General features: G+C 44.0%; 1 protein-coding gene across 5 annotated transcripts in view; it reads right to left on the minus strand.

Annotated features, from left to right (window-relative positions):
* The window catches only part of XYLB (xylulokinase), a 60,371-nt gene that overhangs the window by 10,959 nt on the left and 31,013 nt on the right, over positions 1-18,399 (minus strand). For 3 of the 5 annotated variants that reach the window (XM_017508390.2, XM_037731317.1, XM_037731316.1), the window contains 3 exons: positions 17,724-17,820; positions 2,383-2,441; positions 819-906 (listed from right to left, as the gene is read on the minus strand). In XM_017508390.2, the coding sequence (XP_017363879.1) occupies positions 819-906; positions 2,383-2,441; positions 17,724-17,820 (244 nt within the window). The other 2 variants (XM_037731318.1, XR_005196839.1) reach the window with 2 other exon arrangements.

An 18,399-nucleotide genomic window follows, 5' to 3' on the forward strand; every position in this document is an offset into this window, starting at 1 on the left:
CTCTACTAAAACTACAAAAAAATTAGCTGGGCATGGTGGTGCGTGCTTGTAATCCCAGCTACTCAGGAGGCTGAGGCAGGAGAATTGCCTGAACCCAGGAGGCGGAGGTTGCGGTGAGCCCAGATCGCGCCATTGCACTCCAGCCTGGGTAACAAGAGCGAAACTCCATCTCAAAAAAAAATAAAAATAAAAAAAGTTAAGAGTGAACATGAAAAGAATACAACCACCTGGGCTGCTACAGCAGCTCCCTGAGCAGGCAGGAGACAGGGCAAACTGATCCAACTGGAAGGACAAATGCCCTTGGGGGTATGTGCTGCTCCCGCCAGAACTTGCCTAGAGCTTCTGTTAATATCCAGAGTTGCAGTGAGGCCTCCGTCAGGACTACAGGGCTCCACGGAGCTGTCCAGGGTCCTGGATTGTTTGGGCCTAAAGTCTTCCCGTTTGTTTCAACTTCTGTTCTTGATGAAAAGACAGCTCTGGACTTCGTCCACCTCTCCTGCCCTCTAGCTGTCCAGACCCATGTCCACATGCCCTCAACCATGCCCTGAGTTCTTTTCCCGTGCCCCTGTGCTGACCCTCTGAACAGACTTAATTCAGTTAGGACCCAGCCTCTTTTTCTCCACTTTAAGCAGAGAATAAAGGAACAGAGGGTATGTGTTGGTTCTTACCTGCTGGGAGCTAGAACAATGAAGCTGAAGTCCCCAAGACTCCGATGTCCCCAAAGATCTGGAACACCTCAGTCTCCCCTTTCCACCCTCATCAGCCCACCCCATGCCCTGGCCACTTCTGGACACAGCTGTCCCCCTCCATCGACCTACCATGAAAAGCTCGGTATGCAGAACCCACGCAGGCTGAGTTGGCAGTGTCCATAACATACACTGGGGCACCAAACACATCAGCAAGCACCTGGAAAGGACACAGAGGCTCTACTGTGGTGAGCCTGTTCCTCAGAGGGAACACAGACATTGTGGGATGCATTTTTCAGGCTCTCTCCTTCATATGTCTTCTGACCCCTTCCATTCCACCTTGACTGCCTTAAGGGGAGTACGCTTGTTCATGCTACCCAGGTTGATAATAGAGTCGGATGACCTGGGGAAGTCTCTACTTGAGGGCCACAGCTCCCCAGGCTGTCCCTGTGCTTTTTAGCCATTTCACCAAAGACAAGGGAGAAGATTTGGAAAGTATGCTGAGCAAATGGCACTGACCCAGGGCTGGAGACAGTTGGGTATTAGACTAATGTTAACAAGCCCAAACAAACCCAAACTAACAAGGTCATGTTTCATGGGGATAATGGTGAAGTTTCCCATTTAGGTTCAAAAATAAATTGCATACATTTCGAATGGAGGACCTGTACTAAGAGGAGTTTACATGGAAAAAACCAGGGGGATCTGGTCTTAGTTGACCAGAAATAGGGTAGTAGGTGCCACCAATGCCTACCTAGCTCCCCTTCACTGGACCACTGTGTGCCCGACCCCAGCTGCTGTGAGCACTGGCTACTAATGGCTTGCAGCACTACCTCCTCAAGAGAACTGGCCTTGGCTGAGCATAGGCCACCACTCACCTGTTGGCCCCTTGTCCCAAGGTAAAACCAGCTCTGTGGTGTAATTCATGTGCCAGAGCCCCATCTCCCCCCGGGATGGAGCTGAAGCAGACTCCGCGCGAGGCCATACCCTGACTTATCCTTCTTCCTCTGCTCTGCCCTGAGTCCCTCACTTCCTTCCCCTGGGAGTCCTCCTCTCTCAACAAGAAGAATTCCCACTGCAGGCTCTGTTTCTTGAAAATCTTACCTAAGACAGGTAATCACAAGTGAACAGCTAATACAAAAACTCTAACAGTTAAGGCAGCCTCAGGCTACACCCAAAGATATACAATGTCCCACAACAGGATCTGACAGCCCCACAAGATGACAGTCTGAGTGTTGGACATCCGCAGGTTGATTCTACTTTCGGTCATATGTTTCTGGCATAATGAAGGACCAGAAGGACAGTAACAGTCTGACGACCATGTTACAAGAGGACTGGCTGGAGAATCAGCGATGGTTAAATTGGAAAGCAGAGGCCTTGAGGAAGACAAGAACACTGGCATTAGATGTGAGAAGGTCTGCCACAGGGAAGAACAGGCACTTTCCATGTGACTCCAGAGGCCACTGCTGGTATCAGAAAGTGGATCGTACATGGCAGTAGAATTCACCTGCATGTGAGACAGACCCCACTCACAGTGTGAGCTTTAAGGCAACAGAGCTGCTTCCCGGAGAGTATGAACTAAGAGCTCCCTTTTCCTGCAGGAGTGGGAATGGAGGCTGTCTTTCTCATTGAATCTCTGGCTCTTAGACGCAACACACATGGGAGAGGCCATGGTGTAGGGCCCACTATGAACGCTTACCTGTAAGATGTCCCTATTGTGAGATGCTCCTCCTGTGGCCAAAATCTTTGTCTTGGACACTGAAAGGAAAAAGAGAAAAAGTGAAATAGCTATGCCAATTCTCCCAAGGCAGAAAAGGCTGTTTCTCCAGAGTTCTTCAGCTACAGAGGGCTCATGAGGGGCCAATGCCCCCACTTATCACACAGGACTATGAGAGAGATCCAAAGCTGGCTCCGTGCGTGCAGGCCTGTCATGTTCATTTGCTCGCGAGGTTGCTCTCCCACCCCCCTTAACTGCCTTTAATATTTTTTTTTTGTTTTAAATATCTCAACAAAACAGGAACAGAAGGGAACTTTCTTAAATGATAAAAGCCACATATCCACAATTTATAACAAACATCCTTCTTAACAGAGATTTAGAAGCACTTTCTTTAGACTGGTGTGCCAACCAGACTCCAAAATGGCCTCCACATAATCCCTCCCTCCTGATAGTCACATTTTCAAGTAGTCCCCACTCACATCCAATAGGGCTGACTTGTATACCCAATAGAACCTTGTGTAAATGATGGAGTATGAAGTCTAAGACTAGAAGATAAAAAGACATTGAGGCTTCCATCTCGCTCTGACACAGATCACTCTCTCTTGGATCACTCACTCGGGGGGATGCAAGTGTCACATCCTGAAGATGCTAAAGCAACCTAGGGAGAGGTCTACATGGCAGGGGACTGAGGCTTCCTGCCAACAGCCACGTGAGTGAGCCAGCCTGGAGGCAGATCCTCCAGCCTCAGTCAAGCCTTCAAATGTCTGCAGCCCCAGATGACATTTTGACTGCAACCTCAGGAGATATCCTCAATCAGAATCACCCAACTATGCTGAACCCTAATTCTTGACCCAAAGAAGTTGTATAAGAGAGTAAACATTTATTATTGTTTTAAGCTGCTACATTTTGAGATAATTTGTTACATGGCAATAGATAGCTAATACAACTAGGAACAAAACAGAGACCCACGGTATCCAGGTCACTGTTTAACACAGTAGTAGATCTATCAATCAATGCCATAAGACAACAAAAACAACTGAAATGTTTAAGTATTGAAAGAAAAAAAAAGAAAACTGTCATTTGCAGACAGTAGTCCATCTACTTGGAAAAAATAAAGGGTAAGCAAACTAATAAAACTAACAAGAGTTTAATAAGGTTGCCAGATACAAAATCAACTTATAATAATCCAAGGCATTTCTAATAATAACCAACTAGCAAATGTGACACAACATAAATTATCATTCATGATGGCACCCGGAAATGCAAGGTAGCCTTACATGCAAGGGCATACCTTAAAAAACGGTTCAAAAGTCTCTACGAAGAAAAAGTGGCAGCTGTTGTTAAAGCACAAAAAGAGAATATCTAAATAAATTAAAAGATATTCCATGGTCTGAATTGACATTATAAACATGTCCGCTTTTCCAATTAATGTATAAATCCTATTCAAACTAAATATAAATTCTAACTGTACTCTTTTAAGGAACTGGACCAATTTCTTATAAAACATGGAAAAATGAGGACCTTTAAACAGCTCAGACAATATTTTAAAAAGAAAAGCAAGGAGGGGATAATTGCTATGCTAAATATTAAAACATTATTATGGGATGAACTCTGTCTACCCTAAATTTATATGTTGAAGTCCTAAACCCCAGTATCTCAGAATGTGAGCGTATTTGAAGATAAAGACAAAGACAGATATTACCTCTTTAGAAAGGTAATTAATTTAAAAATGAAGTCATCAGGACGGACCCTAATCCAGTATGACTGATGTCCTCATGAGAAGAGAAAAGGAAGACACAGGTGCACACAGGAGAAGACCATGAGCAGACACAGGAAGAAGGTGGCATCTATAAGCTAAGGGAAGAGGCCTAAGAAGAAATCAACCCTGCCAACGCCTTGATATCAGACCTTAGGCCTCCAGAATTGTGAGAAAATAAAGTTCTGTTGTCTAAGCCACCCCTTCTGTGGCATGTTCTCATGGTAGCCCTTGCCAACTAATATAAGCATACTACAAAACCACAATAATATAACAATTTTTCTGCCCCAAGAACAAGACCAATTAACCCACAAAATAGAAAAGGCAGTGCAGGTAGGTGCCATGGTTCACGCCTGTAATCCCAGCACTTTGGGAGGCCAAGGCAGGCTGAATGCTTCAGACCCGAAGTTTGAGACCAGCCTGGGCAACATGGCAAGACCCTGTTTAAAAATTTTTAAAAATTAGCCAGGCGTGGTAGTATGTGTCTGTAGTCCCAGCTACTCAGGATGCTGAGGTGGGAGGATCGCTTGAGCCCAGGAGATGGAGGTTGCAGTGAGCTGAGATCGCACTACTGCACACCAGCCTGGGCAACAGAGCAAGACGTCATCTCCAAAACAAAGAAAAAGAAATGAAAGGGAGTACAGAGAAAGACCCATGTACATACAGGAACTGGATAAATGATAAAGGGGGAACTATAAGTAAAAGGGTAAAAGAGGCCACTTGGTAGACAGTTTTTGGAAAACTGGATCAACATGTGGAAAAAAATTCAATTGGATCCCAAGTTAACACCATTCACAAGACTCCAGATGGATTAGAGTCCTCAATGTGGAAGGTAAAATTGTAACATTAACAGGAGAAGACATAAAACAGTACTTCTGTGATACTGGAGCAGGGGGAAAATCTCTTAAGTAATACCTCAATAGCATAAAATGTAAGATGAAAAATTGATGAATTCAATCAAAATCCTGTTAAACTGCTGACACTATAAATAAGCAACAGACAAATGAGAGATAGAGATAGTTGCAACACAGAAAACTGCCAAAAACCTAATAGTCAAAGTCCAGAATAAACTCCTGCAAATGATTAAGACAGACAGAAAATCAAAAAGAAAAACGGGAAAGGATGTACACAGCCAATTCACAGAGGAAGAAACCAGAGTTACAAAGAGCTGTTCAAAATCATCATTAATTGCCCAGGTGCAGTGGTTCATGCCTGTAATCCCAGCACTTTTGGGAGGCCAAGGCGGGTGGATCACCTGAGGTCAGGAGTTCAAGGTCAGCCTGGCCAACATGGTGAAATTCTGTCTCCCCTAAAAATACAAAATTTGCTGGGCATGGTGGCAGGCACCTGTAATCCCAGCTACTAGGGAGGCTGAGTCAGGAAAATCATTTGAACTCGGGAGGTGGAGGTTGAAGTGAGCCAAGATCGTGCCATTGCACTCCAGCCTGGGCAAAAAGAGAAAAACTTCATCTCAAACAAAACAAAACAAAATCATCATTAATTAAGAAAACACAAATTAAACTGACACTGAGATGCCAGTTTGCACCCATCAGACTGGCAACAGATTTAAAGGTGGTTTCTGTGAAGTGTTGGTGGGGATATGGGAAAACAGAAACCCTCATGAACTGCTGCTGAGAGTACACGGCTGACGTTATGACAGCAGGGTCTCAAGCTCCTTCCCTCCACTCCCTTACACTCAGCAGCAGAAGCAGCAGTAGTATTTGTCCCCAGGCCAAAGTAAAGACATGCTCATTAGTGAAAGTGAGCTACTAGCTGGGGAGGGTGCATGGGGCGTTGAGAGAAAGGAACTTGAAATAACGCTGAGCTCCCACAGCAGGCATGAAGACGAGCATGGAAAGTAGCTCTACTTGTCACAGGAAAAGCTGGATTCCTCTTCCAACCAGATTAAAACCCTGCTTATTTTGGGTTGGATAATTCTTTTCATGAGGGATTGTTCCGTAAATCGTAGAATGTTTAGCAGCATCCCCGGAATGCTATGTCCTCACATGGCTGAAAAGCAGAAAACGGTGAACTCACTCCTGAAAGCACTTTTATAGTGGCATTAATAAATAAGAGCCCTCATGACCTAAACACCTTCTGTTAGGCCTATCTCTCAACACTGTCACATTGGGGATTAAGTTTCTAACACGTGAATTTGGGGAGACACGGTCAGGCCATAGCAAATGGATAAACTGTGGTATAATCATGTGATAGAATACCATAGTACAACGAAAATTAACAGCTAATAGCTAGGCACATTAACCTGGATGAATTCATAAACATGACACTGAGCTAAAGCAGCAGGTCATAGCACATGTAGTATAATTCCATATATTATGAAGTTCAGAAAGGGCAAAACGAAACAATGTATTTAAAGGAATGCATACACAGCTGGCAAAACCATACAGAACTCCAGGGAAACGATAATACAAAACTTGAGATAGAAATTATATTGGCAGAGATCAGGAGAAGATGAGGATACAGTGGAAGAGGAGCACAGCAAGCTTCTAAGGTTCTAGTTCTAGCAATGTTTCTCCCTCTCTCTCTCTCTCTCTTTCTTACACAAAGTCTTGCTCTGTCACCCAGTCTGGAGCACAGTGGGATAATCTTGGCTCACTGCAACCTCCACCTCTCAGGTTCAAGCGACTCTCCCGCCTCAGCCTTCCGAGTAGGCTACAAGCGTCCACCACTATGCCTGGCTAATTTTGTATTTTTAGTAGAGATGGGGTTTCATCATGTTGGCCAGGCTAGTCTCAAACTCCTGACCTCAAGCAATCTGCCCGCCTCCTCCTCTGCCTCCCAAAGTGCTCGGATTACAGGTGTGAGCCACTGTGCCTGGCTAATGTTCTATTTCTTAACCTGAGTGCTAATCAACAAATGTTTGATTTATTGATATGTTTTATAATTAGCTGTCAGGTACATATACTCTACTGTATACATGATATTTTTCACAATAAACTGACTAAGCATAGTGGCTCATGCCTATAATCCTAGCACTTCAGGAGGCCAAGACAGGAAGAGGATTGCTTGAGCCTAGGAATTTAAGACTAACCTGGACAACAAAGTAAGACCCTGTCCCTACAAAAAATACAAAAATTAGCCAGGCATGATGGTGCATGCCTGTGGTCCAGCTCTCGGGAGGTTGAAATGGAAGGATTGCTTAGGCCCAGGATGTCCGGGCTGCAGTGAGCCATGATCACTCCACTGTACTCTACCCTGGGTGCGTTGCTGCCTGACGAAGTGAGAACCTGTCTCTAAAATACACACACACACACACACACACACACACACACACACACACACATATATAAAATAGGCTGGGCACAGTGGCTCACACCTATAATTCCAGCACTTTGGGAGGCTGAGGTGGGAGGATCACCTTAGGTCAGGAGTTCGAGACCAGCCTGGACAACCTGGCGAAACCTCATCTCTACTGAGAATACAAAAATCAGCCGGGTGTGGTGGTGTGACCTGTAGTCCCAATTACTTGGGAGATTGAGGCAGGAGGATTGCTTGAGCCCAGAGAGCAGAGGTTGTAGTGAGCTGAGAATGCACCACTGCACTCCATCCTGGGCCACAGAGCAGGCAAAACTCCATCTCAAAATAAATAAATAAAAATAAATAGTAAAATAATAATAATAATAAACCTTAGTCTAATAAAAGACATACAGTTCCACTTCCAGCTAAGATGATGATGGTCGAGAAAGAACACACTTGAGCTGTAACAGTGACAGAATGGAATAAACAACAACCCAGGCATCATCTTTTTGTTTGAAGCTATCAAAAAAATTATAAATTCAAGAAGTCTAAATAAAATACATTCCAGAATGAGATGAGCCCTTAAGTGCTGATTTGTACCTGCAGCATGGAAGACACGAAGAAGGAAGACTCTATGGGCAGATAAACTTTTCTAGAAAAGAAAAGCAACTATGTTTGGGCTGGTATGGAGGACAGAGTGTCCAATACAGAGCTAGTCCTCTCCACCCACCGATTGTCTCCAATGAACTACTGTGGAAGCAGTGACACGGAAGTGGGGGAAGGGCTGGAAAACAGAGAAAAAGCTCTGTACTCTCTGGTTAGGTCCCACGGCTTGAAGGAGGGGGGGCCTCATCCTGCTGATCCTGACCTCAAGACACTGCAGCCACTGCTGAACTAACACTAACTCGAGTGGCAACCCAGTACTGATCCAAGCCTGATCAAACAAAAAAGACCACCACCTCACCCTTACTTCCTGATAGAAGGGCAAGCCTTTTCTGCAGGTGAACATTAGCTATTTATTTAACAAGTACATGTGAATCTGTAATTATCTTAAAAGTAAAAGGTTTAAAAAATTAGCCACTTTAGTCAACACTGTACTTTTAAACACAAGGTACAGCATTCAACCAAAATTAAATAGCATTTTAAGAAGCAGGAAATGGGAGTAAAATAGTAATGGAAGCAGACTCTCTGATGAATTATAAATATAAAGTCAGAGGAAAAGATGGACAAAATGGTTAAAATACAAAAAAAAATTTCAGCAGAGAAATAAGGAAATATAAAAGATGAAATGGGGGGCCGGGCGCGGTGGCTCACGCCTGTAATCCCAGCACTTTGGGAGGCCGAGGCGGGTGGATCACAAGGTCAGGAGATCGAGACCATCCTGGTCAACATGGTGAAACCCTGTCTCTACTAAAACTACAAAAAATTAGCTGGGCATGGCGGCGCGTGCCTGTAATCCCAGCTACTCAGGAGGCTGAGGCAGAAGAATTGCCTGAACCCAGGAGGCGGAGGTTGCGGTGAGCCGAGATCGCGCCATTGCACTCCAGCCTGGGTAACAAGAGTGAAACTCCGTCTCAAAAAAAAAAAAAAAAAAGATGAAATGGAAATTCTAGAACTAGAAAAAATATAATATCCAAAATGAATTTGTTAGATAGACTTAATAGCAGACTGAATACAGTAGAAGCATGAATAAAAACAAGTGTGATGGAAATTGTCCATCTGAAGGCTGGGTGTGGTGGCTCATGCCTGTAATCCCATCACTTTGGGAGGCCAAGGCAGGCAGATCACCTGAGGTCAGGAGTTTGAGACCAGCCTGCCCACATGGTGAAACCCAGTCTCTAGTAAAAATACAAAAAATTAGCTGAATGTGGTGGTGCTCGTGTGTAGTCCCAGCAACTCAGGAGTCTGAGGTAGGAGAATCACTGGAGACTGGGAGGCAGATGTTGCAGTGAGCCAAGATCACGCCACTGCACTGCATCCTGGGAAAGGCAGAAAGAAAGGTGGGGGGGAGAGAGAGAGAGAAAAAGAGAGAGAGAGAAAGAGAGAGAGAGAGAAAGAGAGAGAGAGAGAGAGAAGGAAGGAGAAAAAGAAAGAAGAACAAAAGAAAGAAAGAGAAAAGACCGAAAGAAAAAGAAAAGAAAGAAAGAGAAAGAGTCCAACTGAAGCAGGGAGAGAGAAAAAATTTAAAAAACAAGACAACAGAGAGTCAAAGTCCTATGGGACAACAGCAAATGTGTAACTGAAGTCCAGAGGAAAGGAAAGAGGGAATAAGGAAAAATAAATATTTGAAGAAATAATGGCTAAGAATTGCCCAAAATTGATGAAAGACATAAACTCACAAATCCAAGAAACTCAGTGAATCACAAGGAGGATAAATATAAAATAATTAAAAATACCCCATACTTAGGTATACCATAATCAAACTGCTGAAAATCAAAGGTAAATAGACAAATTCAAAATCAGAGAATAAAACTCCATTACATTGAGAAGAACAACACTAAGAATGACAGCTAATTTCTCATCTGAAACATTAGAAGGCTAGAAAACAATGAAATGAATTTTAAAAGTGCTGAAAGTAAAAAGTGCCATCCTAGAATTCCACAACAGAAAACATTCTTTTAATGTGAAGTAAAATAAATACATTTCCAGACAAAGTAAAACTTAAGAGAATCCACTTTTTATAGATGTTTTACATTCCTTCCTGAAGCTCTGACTTTACATCTGGTATGATTTTCCCTTTAGCTGGGAAAACTTCCTTTAAACCTTCTTGCAGTGCAAGTGTGTGAGTAACAAATTCAAGAGTCTATCAGTGCAAACCAGCCTTTTCAAGTTAAGAATTTCAATTTAAAAAATCAATTTAAAAATGTATAGCTTAAAAAGCCAACAGAGGAGATAAAATGGAATACTAAACATTGCTCAGTTAATCCAAAAATAAAATAGGAAAATAATAAAGGATAAACAAGAACATATAGAACTTTGGTCTAATTGAATTAAATCAAATCATTTCAATAATTATATTAAATGTAAATGGGCACTTCCCTTTAAAAATATTTATTGCCTGCCTACCTTCCTACCTTTCTTTTTTCTTCTTCCTTCCTTAAAAAGCCATGAGACAGGCAAACAGAAGTAGACAGGCTGGGAGGCAGCCCTGAGGGTACGGTCAAGGGCCACATGTGAGTATGTAACCAGAGTGGGGCAGATCCAAGAGGCTGCTAGAGAGAGGACACTGAGACAACACAGGTGAGGGGGAGCAGAGAAGCCAAAATGGGGCCTGCATGTCAAGGAGGCAGCAATCTGGAGGGGTCAAAAGAATCAACTTTGTCACCATTAGGGTAAGATACAAATAGGGAAAGAAAGCCAGAATGGCCCATAGTGTTGGAGTGAAAGTGGAGTACATAGGGTTGAATTCATGTTTTTCAACACATGGAGAAGTAGACAGACAGACAGACAAATAGAAAGGTAAATGCGTGCATGGATACAGACATATATATCCTAATATTTCCCAGGTCAGCCCACTGAAAGGGCTGGGAACAGCATCATCCCAGTAGCAATGAGCATCCAAACGCTCCCCACTCTAAGGAGTCAGGGCTCCTTGGATAAATGGAAGATTACAAGGCTGATCCAAGGAAAAACAGGATGGGAGTGAAACTGTTTTTATGCTAGAAGCTATGGAAATGCTCAAGGAATGATGAAAGATGTGATGAAAGGACAAGGGGCCGTTTTGAAGGAGCACTCATTGGTGCAGAGAAAGATGAGAATTACTATCTTTTTAGAAATGAAAGACACGTTACGTAAATAAAGTTATCATGTAGTCTTCTGAAATGCATAAACTAGAATTTAATACAGAATGGGAATTAATGAGCTAAGATTTCAATTTAAAAATACAGAAAAAGTTAAAAAAAAAAGAATTCACAAAGTAGAAGGAAGTCATTTAAAAGATAAAGGTAGAAATTAATAAAAGGAATCACAAAACAAAATATTAACATTGCTTAATAAAATACACAAACCTTTAGCTAACATGCTCATGGGAAAAAAATACACAAGAATGAACTAGGGTAGAGACAAGGGTATAGGGCACAGGATGAGGTGGTGAAAGTGGAGATTACAATCCCAGCACTTCACTAGGCCAAGATGAGTGGATTACTTTATGTAAGAGTTTGAGGCCAGCCTGGGCAGTGTGGCGAAACCCCACCTCTACAAAAATACAAAAATTAGCCAGGTGGTATGGGGCACACCTGTAATCCCAGCTACTCAGGTGGCTGAGGCACAAGAATCGCTGGAACCTGGGAGGCAGAGGTTGCAGTGAGCTGAGATTGTGCTACTGCACTCCAGTGTGGGCAACAGAGTGAAACTCTGTCTCAAAACAAGAACAAAATGAAAAACAAAACAAAACAAGAAACAATCTTAATCTCCTTCAACTGGGGCTGTAAAATAATTTAGCAGACCTCATGCCAGTCATTAGAAAACAAAAAGGTAGACCCGTACATACTGTTATGGAAAGTAAGTCTCAGAATAACACATAGAATATAATAGCATTTCTATTAAATATATATGTGTGTGCATGTGTGTGTGTGTGTGTGTGTACACATATGTATCAGGTTGAGCCATATGAAATTGCCATTTTTTGTAAATCAAAACTTCTTCAATATTGGCAATTCCATATGATTCAATCTAACACAGAAAGTCACAGGAAGGAAGTCACAGTCTGGAAGGAAGGAAAGGAGTCTGGGAGGCATATGAATGGGGCATTTGCTTCTTATTCCATATTTCTATTTTGCATGAATCTTTTATGACAAAAAGACATCCATCATGTATTTAAAAACACATAGTTATTTTAAGACCCTGCTGCTTTCCATCCTGCCTCTTGGCTCTGTCCAGGAGAAGGCATTCAGCCCCCATCTCTCACTTCCTCCATCTTCATTGCTGGCCATGAAGACAGTGTCTGGGATGAGAGAAGGAATGCCAGCCTCCTGGGGAAACAATTCAAGCTATGGAAGATGTTCTAGTTTGATTCCATGTTGGAAAACCAAGAACAATGGCCCAGCGCGGTGGCTCACACTTGTAATCCCAGCACTTTTGGAGACTGAGGCAGGTGGATCACTCGAGGTCAGGAGTTCAAGACCAGCCTGGCCAACATGGTGAAACCGCATCTCTACTAAAAATACAAAAACTAGCAGGATGAGGTGGTGTACACCTGTAGTCCCAGTTACTCGGGAGACTGAGGCGGGAGGACTGCTTGAGCCCAGGAGGCAGAGGTTGTAGTGGGCCGAGATTGATCCACTGCACTCCAGCCTGGGTGACAGGAGTGAAACCCTGTCTCCAAAAAAGCAAAACAAAGAAAACAAAACAAAAAACAAGAACACCCTCAATGCCCAAATGCAGGAAAAGTAACCTGGCCACCCTACGCAGCACCAAGAAGATGACTTTTGATGAACTTTGGTTCTTGTACGCAACCTTTGCATATAAGGAAAAAGGAACAAAACTATGGCTGTATGGAAATAAGCTAATAAAGGAGACTGGGAGAAAATGTCCCTAAATGGTACCAGTGGTTGGAGAGAGGGGATGAGATTGTAAGTCATTTTCTTTTATTCTTTTAAGACATGATCTCGCTGTCACCCAGGCTAGAGTTCAGTGTGCAATCACAGCTCATTGCAGCCTTGACCTCCCAGGCTCCAGCAATCCCCCCGCCTCCTCCCATCCCCTGCCACCTCCCCACCCCATAGCTGGGACCACAAGCACATGCCACTATGTCGGGCTCTTTATTATTATTATTATTTTTTGAGATGGAGTCTTGCTCTGTAGCCCAGACTGAAGTTCAGTGGTGCGATCTCGCCTCACTGCAACGTCCGCGTCCCAGGTCCTGGGTCCCAGTTCAACCAATTCTCCTATCTCAGCCTCCCAAGTAGCTGGGATTACAGGCACCAGCCACCATGCCCAGCTAATTTTTGTAATTTTAAAATAGAGACGGGGTTCACCATGTTGACCAGACTGGTCTTGAACTCATGACCTCGTGATCCACCTGCCTCAGCCTCCCAAAGTGCTGGGATTAAAGGCGTGAGCCACTGCGCCCAGCCTATTATTATGGGGTCTCTTTGCTAGTCTCGAACTCCTGGGCTCAAGTGATCCTCCTGCCTCCATCTCCCAAAGTGCTGAGATTACAGGGCTGTAGGAGCACCAGGCCCATTTTCTTTATTTTTCAAACTTGCTATTACAAGGTTTGACTGTTTTTACAATCAATCTAAACGACATGAAACACACTGAAATATAAGCTGAAAACTGGCTTATGAGCCCTTCCCAGCTGGTGTCTATCATGTCTGATGGTATCTATAAACATCAAGAGAGCACTTGTTCCTCAAATAAAGCAGGTTCAGTGGTTGAGAATCCAGCGTCTGGAGCCAGACTGGCTTGGTTCAGATCCCAGCTCTGCCAGCCTTGACCAAGTTTCTTAAGCACTGCAACATTACGTTTCCTAGGTTGTGAAGTGGGAATCATCAGTACCTACTTCAGAGGTACTGTTGTTAATAAAGATTAATTGCTAAGGAGCCAGGCCGGGCACACACTCGGTGTCCGACAAATGCTGGCAGTTGTTAGTATCACAATACTCACTTCTATTCAAAGTGCCTCTTTATTCTCCTTAGACACCAACTATTAAAGCCAAACGAGATGATGACTGGGCAGGAGCGAAAATGAGGGCTGGCCAGTCCACACGGCAGCCTGGAGAATGAGGCCTCCTGTGTGTGCAACCTCTGCTGGTTCCAAGTATGTCTATTTAAGTGATCACTCAGCAGAGTGGCAAGACAGGTCTGATTCTGCATTTAAGCTTGCTAAGAGGATAAGTAACTCTATGCCGTTTTGCACAAGAAATGCTTTAGAGGCTGGGAATAATGCCACAATCCCATCAGCTCCTCCTAAGCCCATGGGGGCCTTCTGCCCTAACTGCTTCTCCCTGTATGCTGGGCTGTTCCCCTCCCTGGGGTCCCCTCTGACAGCCAGAGAACCCCTGCCAGGCACTCCACCAACTCCAGCACCATCCCTGCCCTGCTCACCCAGTCTCATTCTTAGGGAACTTGGAAGTCTTTGCAGACCTTTGGGAAATGTCTTTTTACACTTAGGGTGGTGGGATGAGGACAATGGGAATGCTCATGGTGATCATTTTACGTATTTTAAAATATTGTACTGACCTAGAACACACATCCTGAAAAATGCACACATCATAAACCTATAATCTTCATAATTTTTTACAAACTAAACACACCCATGGAACATGAAACAGAATATTGCCAGCACCCCATAGGCCCCTTCTGAAGGGTAACTACTAATTATCCTGACTTTCAACAACAGTAAATAGTTTCATCTGCTTTTTTTTTTTTTTTTTTTTTTTTAATTGAGACAGTGTCTCATGGCTCATTGCAGCCTCAACCTCCTAGGCTTAAGTGATCCTCCCACCTCAGCCTTCTGAGTAGCTGGGACAAAGGCATGTGCCACCATGTCTGGCTAATTTTTGTATTTTTTGCAGAGATAGGGTTTCACCATGTTGCCCAGTCTGGTCTTGAATTCCTGGGCTCAAGTGATCCACCTGTCTCGGTCTCCCAATATGCTGGGATTACAGGTGTGAGCCACTGTGCCCAGCCTGTAGTTTCATCTGCTTTTGAATGTGATGTACAGAGAACCCTGCCATATGTATGTCTGGGTTTGGCTTCTTTTGCTCAGTGTTACATTTGGTGAGATACACCCATTTCATTGTGTATCATTGAGGCTGGTTCATTTCATCTGTGGGTAGAGTATCCTGTTGTACAGATGCACCACAATGCATTTTTTCTGTCTACTATTAATGGACACTGGGCTCTTTCCACTGTGGGTCTATTCAGCATCATGCCGCAATGAATGTTCTCACATACATCTTCAGTAAACACAGGCACAAATTCCTGTTGTGCCTTTACTTAGAAGGGACATTGCTGGGCAGGCGTATATTCAGCTTTAGCAGATGCTGTCTAATGGGTACTTTTACAGTATCCGTTTACTCAGCGGATTCAAAGGTATAAAATATATATTACATAGAACTTGGATTGTCCATAAAGTATCATAGGAAGGCCCTCAAGCATTGACAACAAAAGCCAGAATAGACAAATGGGACCTAATCAAACTCCACAGCTTCTGCACAGCAAAAGAAACAATCTTTAGAGTGAATCGGCAACCAACAGATTGGGAAAAAATTTTTGCAGTTTACCCATCTGACAAAGGGCTGACATCCATAATTTACAAAGAACTAAAAAGATTTACAAGAAAAAAACAAGCCCATTCAAAAATGGGCAAAGGATATGAACAGACACTTTACAAAAGAAGACATACATGAGGCCAACAAACATATGAAAAAATGCTCATCATCACTGGTCATCAGAGAAATGCAAATCAAAACTACATTGAGATACCATCTCACGCCAGTTAGAATGGCGATCATTAAAAAATCTGGAGACAACAGATGCTGGAGAGGATGTGGAGAAATAGGAACACTTTTACACTGTTGGTGGGAGTGTAAATTAGTTCAACCATTGTGGAAGACAGTGTGGCGATTCCTCAAGGACATAGAAATAGAAATTCCATTTGACCCAGCAATCCCATTACTGGGTATATATCCAAAGGATTATAAATCGTTCTACTATAAGGACACGTGTACACGAATGTTCATTGCAGCACTGTTTACAATAGCAAAGACCTGGAACCAACCCAAATGCCCATTGATGATAGACTGGATAGGGAAAATGTGGCACATATACACCATGGAATATTATGCAGCCATCAAAAACGATGAGTTAGGGTCCTTTGTAGGGACATGGATGAACCTGGAAACCATCATTCTCAGCAAACTGACAGAAGAGCAGAAGATCAAACACCGTATGTTCTCACTCATAGGCGGGTGTTGAACAATGAGAACACATGGACACAGGGAGGGGAGCACTACACACTGGGGTCAGTTGGGGGGAAATAGGGGAGGGAGGGTGGGGGGTGGGAAGCTGGGGAGAGATAGCAAGGGGAGAAATGCCAGATGTAGGTGATGGGGAGGAAGGCAGCAAATCACACTGCCATGTGTGTTCCTATGCAACAATTTTGCATGTTCTTCACATGTACCCCAAAACCTAAAATGCAATAAAATAAATAAATGGGGAAAAAAAAAAAGAAGCTTCACTATCTTCTCTAGTGACAACAGCTATAACCCAGAGGGACAAATACATCTTAGAAACCTGGACTCTACGGGCGGCCAGTCCAAACTCCTTACAGACCCCCAGACCATTCCAATGCCATCTGTAAGGGGAGCTCCCTGACCTCCTAAAGCTGATTGTTCTATAGTTCAAGTTCTCAGAAATCCCCTTCTCCTCCTTCTGCATCCCCCAGCCCTGGGTCTGCCCTCTCCGTGCCAGTTGCTAAGGTTTGAATCTGTATCCCCTCCAAAACTCATGTTGAAGCTTTATCTCCAATGTGGCATATTGAAAGATGGGACCTTTAAGGAGATTGGGTCACGAGGGCTCTACCGGTGGGTTAATCCATTCATAGGTTAACAGATTAATAGGTTAATGGATTAATGGGTTATCATGGGAATGGGACTGGTGGCTTCAAGAGAAGAGGAAGGGAGACCTGAGCTAGCCCTGTACCTCACCATGTGATGCCCTGGACCTCCTCAGGACTCTGCAGAGAGCCCCACTAGCAAGCAGGCCCTCATCAGATACGGCCCCTCAACCTTGGATTTCTCAGCCTCCATAATTGTAAGAAATAAATTCCTTTTCTTATAAATTACCCAGGATCAGGTATTCTGTTGTAAGCCAATAGAAAATTAACTAAGACATCAGTCTCCTGAGTTTTGGCAGTGGTACCACATCGCCCTCACCCTCTTCCCTGTCCAAGCTGAAAGACCTAGCGTCTGTCCCAGAGGCAATGGAACGTGGCCAGGCTGGAAGGCCAAGATTCAGCCATGTCCCCAGGCCTTGCACTGCCTGTGCCCTTGCAGTCCAGGGCTCAGGAAAGCTTGTTTGCAGCTTGGAGCTTAGGGTTACAGAAAGACCTTTCCCAAGTCCTACAGGTCCCAGTCAAAAGGTCAGGCTTTTGTGGACACAGCTGACAAGCGGAAACAACCTGCCTGCTGGTCTATACCTGCCTGTGCTTTCTCACCCCACCCCCAAGGCAGGCTCCACTTCCCTCCTGCACAAGGTCCCCTGGAAGAAAACTTCGGTAGACATTGCCCTGCTAGCCCTGGTCCCTCGGTGTGAGCTGGTTCTGAGCCGCTACCCCGGACACATGCCGCCAGTGGCTCACTTACTGACTCGATAGCCCAGGCCTTCTGCATGAATCCTCTTGGCCATGAATTGTCCTTCAATCAGTGCTCGAACCTCCACATCCCCAGGGAATGCTGAGACCTGTCTCCAGGAAAAGGTAGGCATAGAGTAAGGAACTCTCATTATCTGTGTGCGTGTGTGTGTGTGTGTGTGCACATGTGCGCATGATCTTTTTAAACAACAGCACAGATTTGAAACTCATAGCTGGGCTCTCTACCCACTATCTTTGCCTGTCACAGACACTCACACAAACACACTACTCAAGCACACAGCTAACAGCCTCACATGCCTGTCACTTTGAATTATCAGAGACATTACAGATTTCAGTCTTAGGCAGCTGAGGGCTCAAGTTCCACCACTCAGCTCTGCAATCTTCAGTAAGTTACATTAGTCTTACTATCATTCTTTTTCTTAATGAAACAGAGGTAATAGTGGCGCCTGTTTTTTAGGGTTGTTGTAATGATCAGATTAGACAACAGAGCCTGGAAAATGCAGTTTATATAGATAAGTGAGAGCCATGAGCGTATCCTGAGATCTCACCCCTGTGGCATGTCCTCCAAGCTGGCACTGACGACAAGCAACACCAGGCTCACCCCTGCTTCTCTGGCACCTGAGACCAATGCCAGAACCTGCCACTGCCCCCTCATGAACAGCTACACT

This window comes from Cebus imitator, unplaced genomic scaffold, assembly GCF_001604975.1.
Source record: "Cebus imitator isolate Cc_AM_T3 unplaced genomic scaffold, Cebus_imitator-1.0 Scaffold391, whole genome shotgun sequence".
Lineage (NCBI taxonomy): Eukaryota > Metazoa > Chordata > Mammalia > Primates > Cebidae > Cebus > Cebus imitator.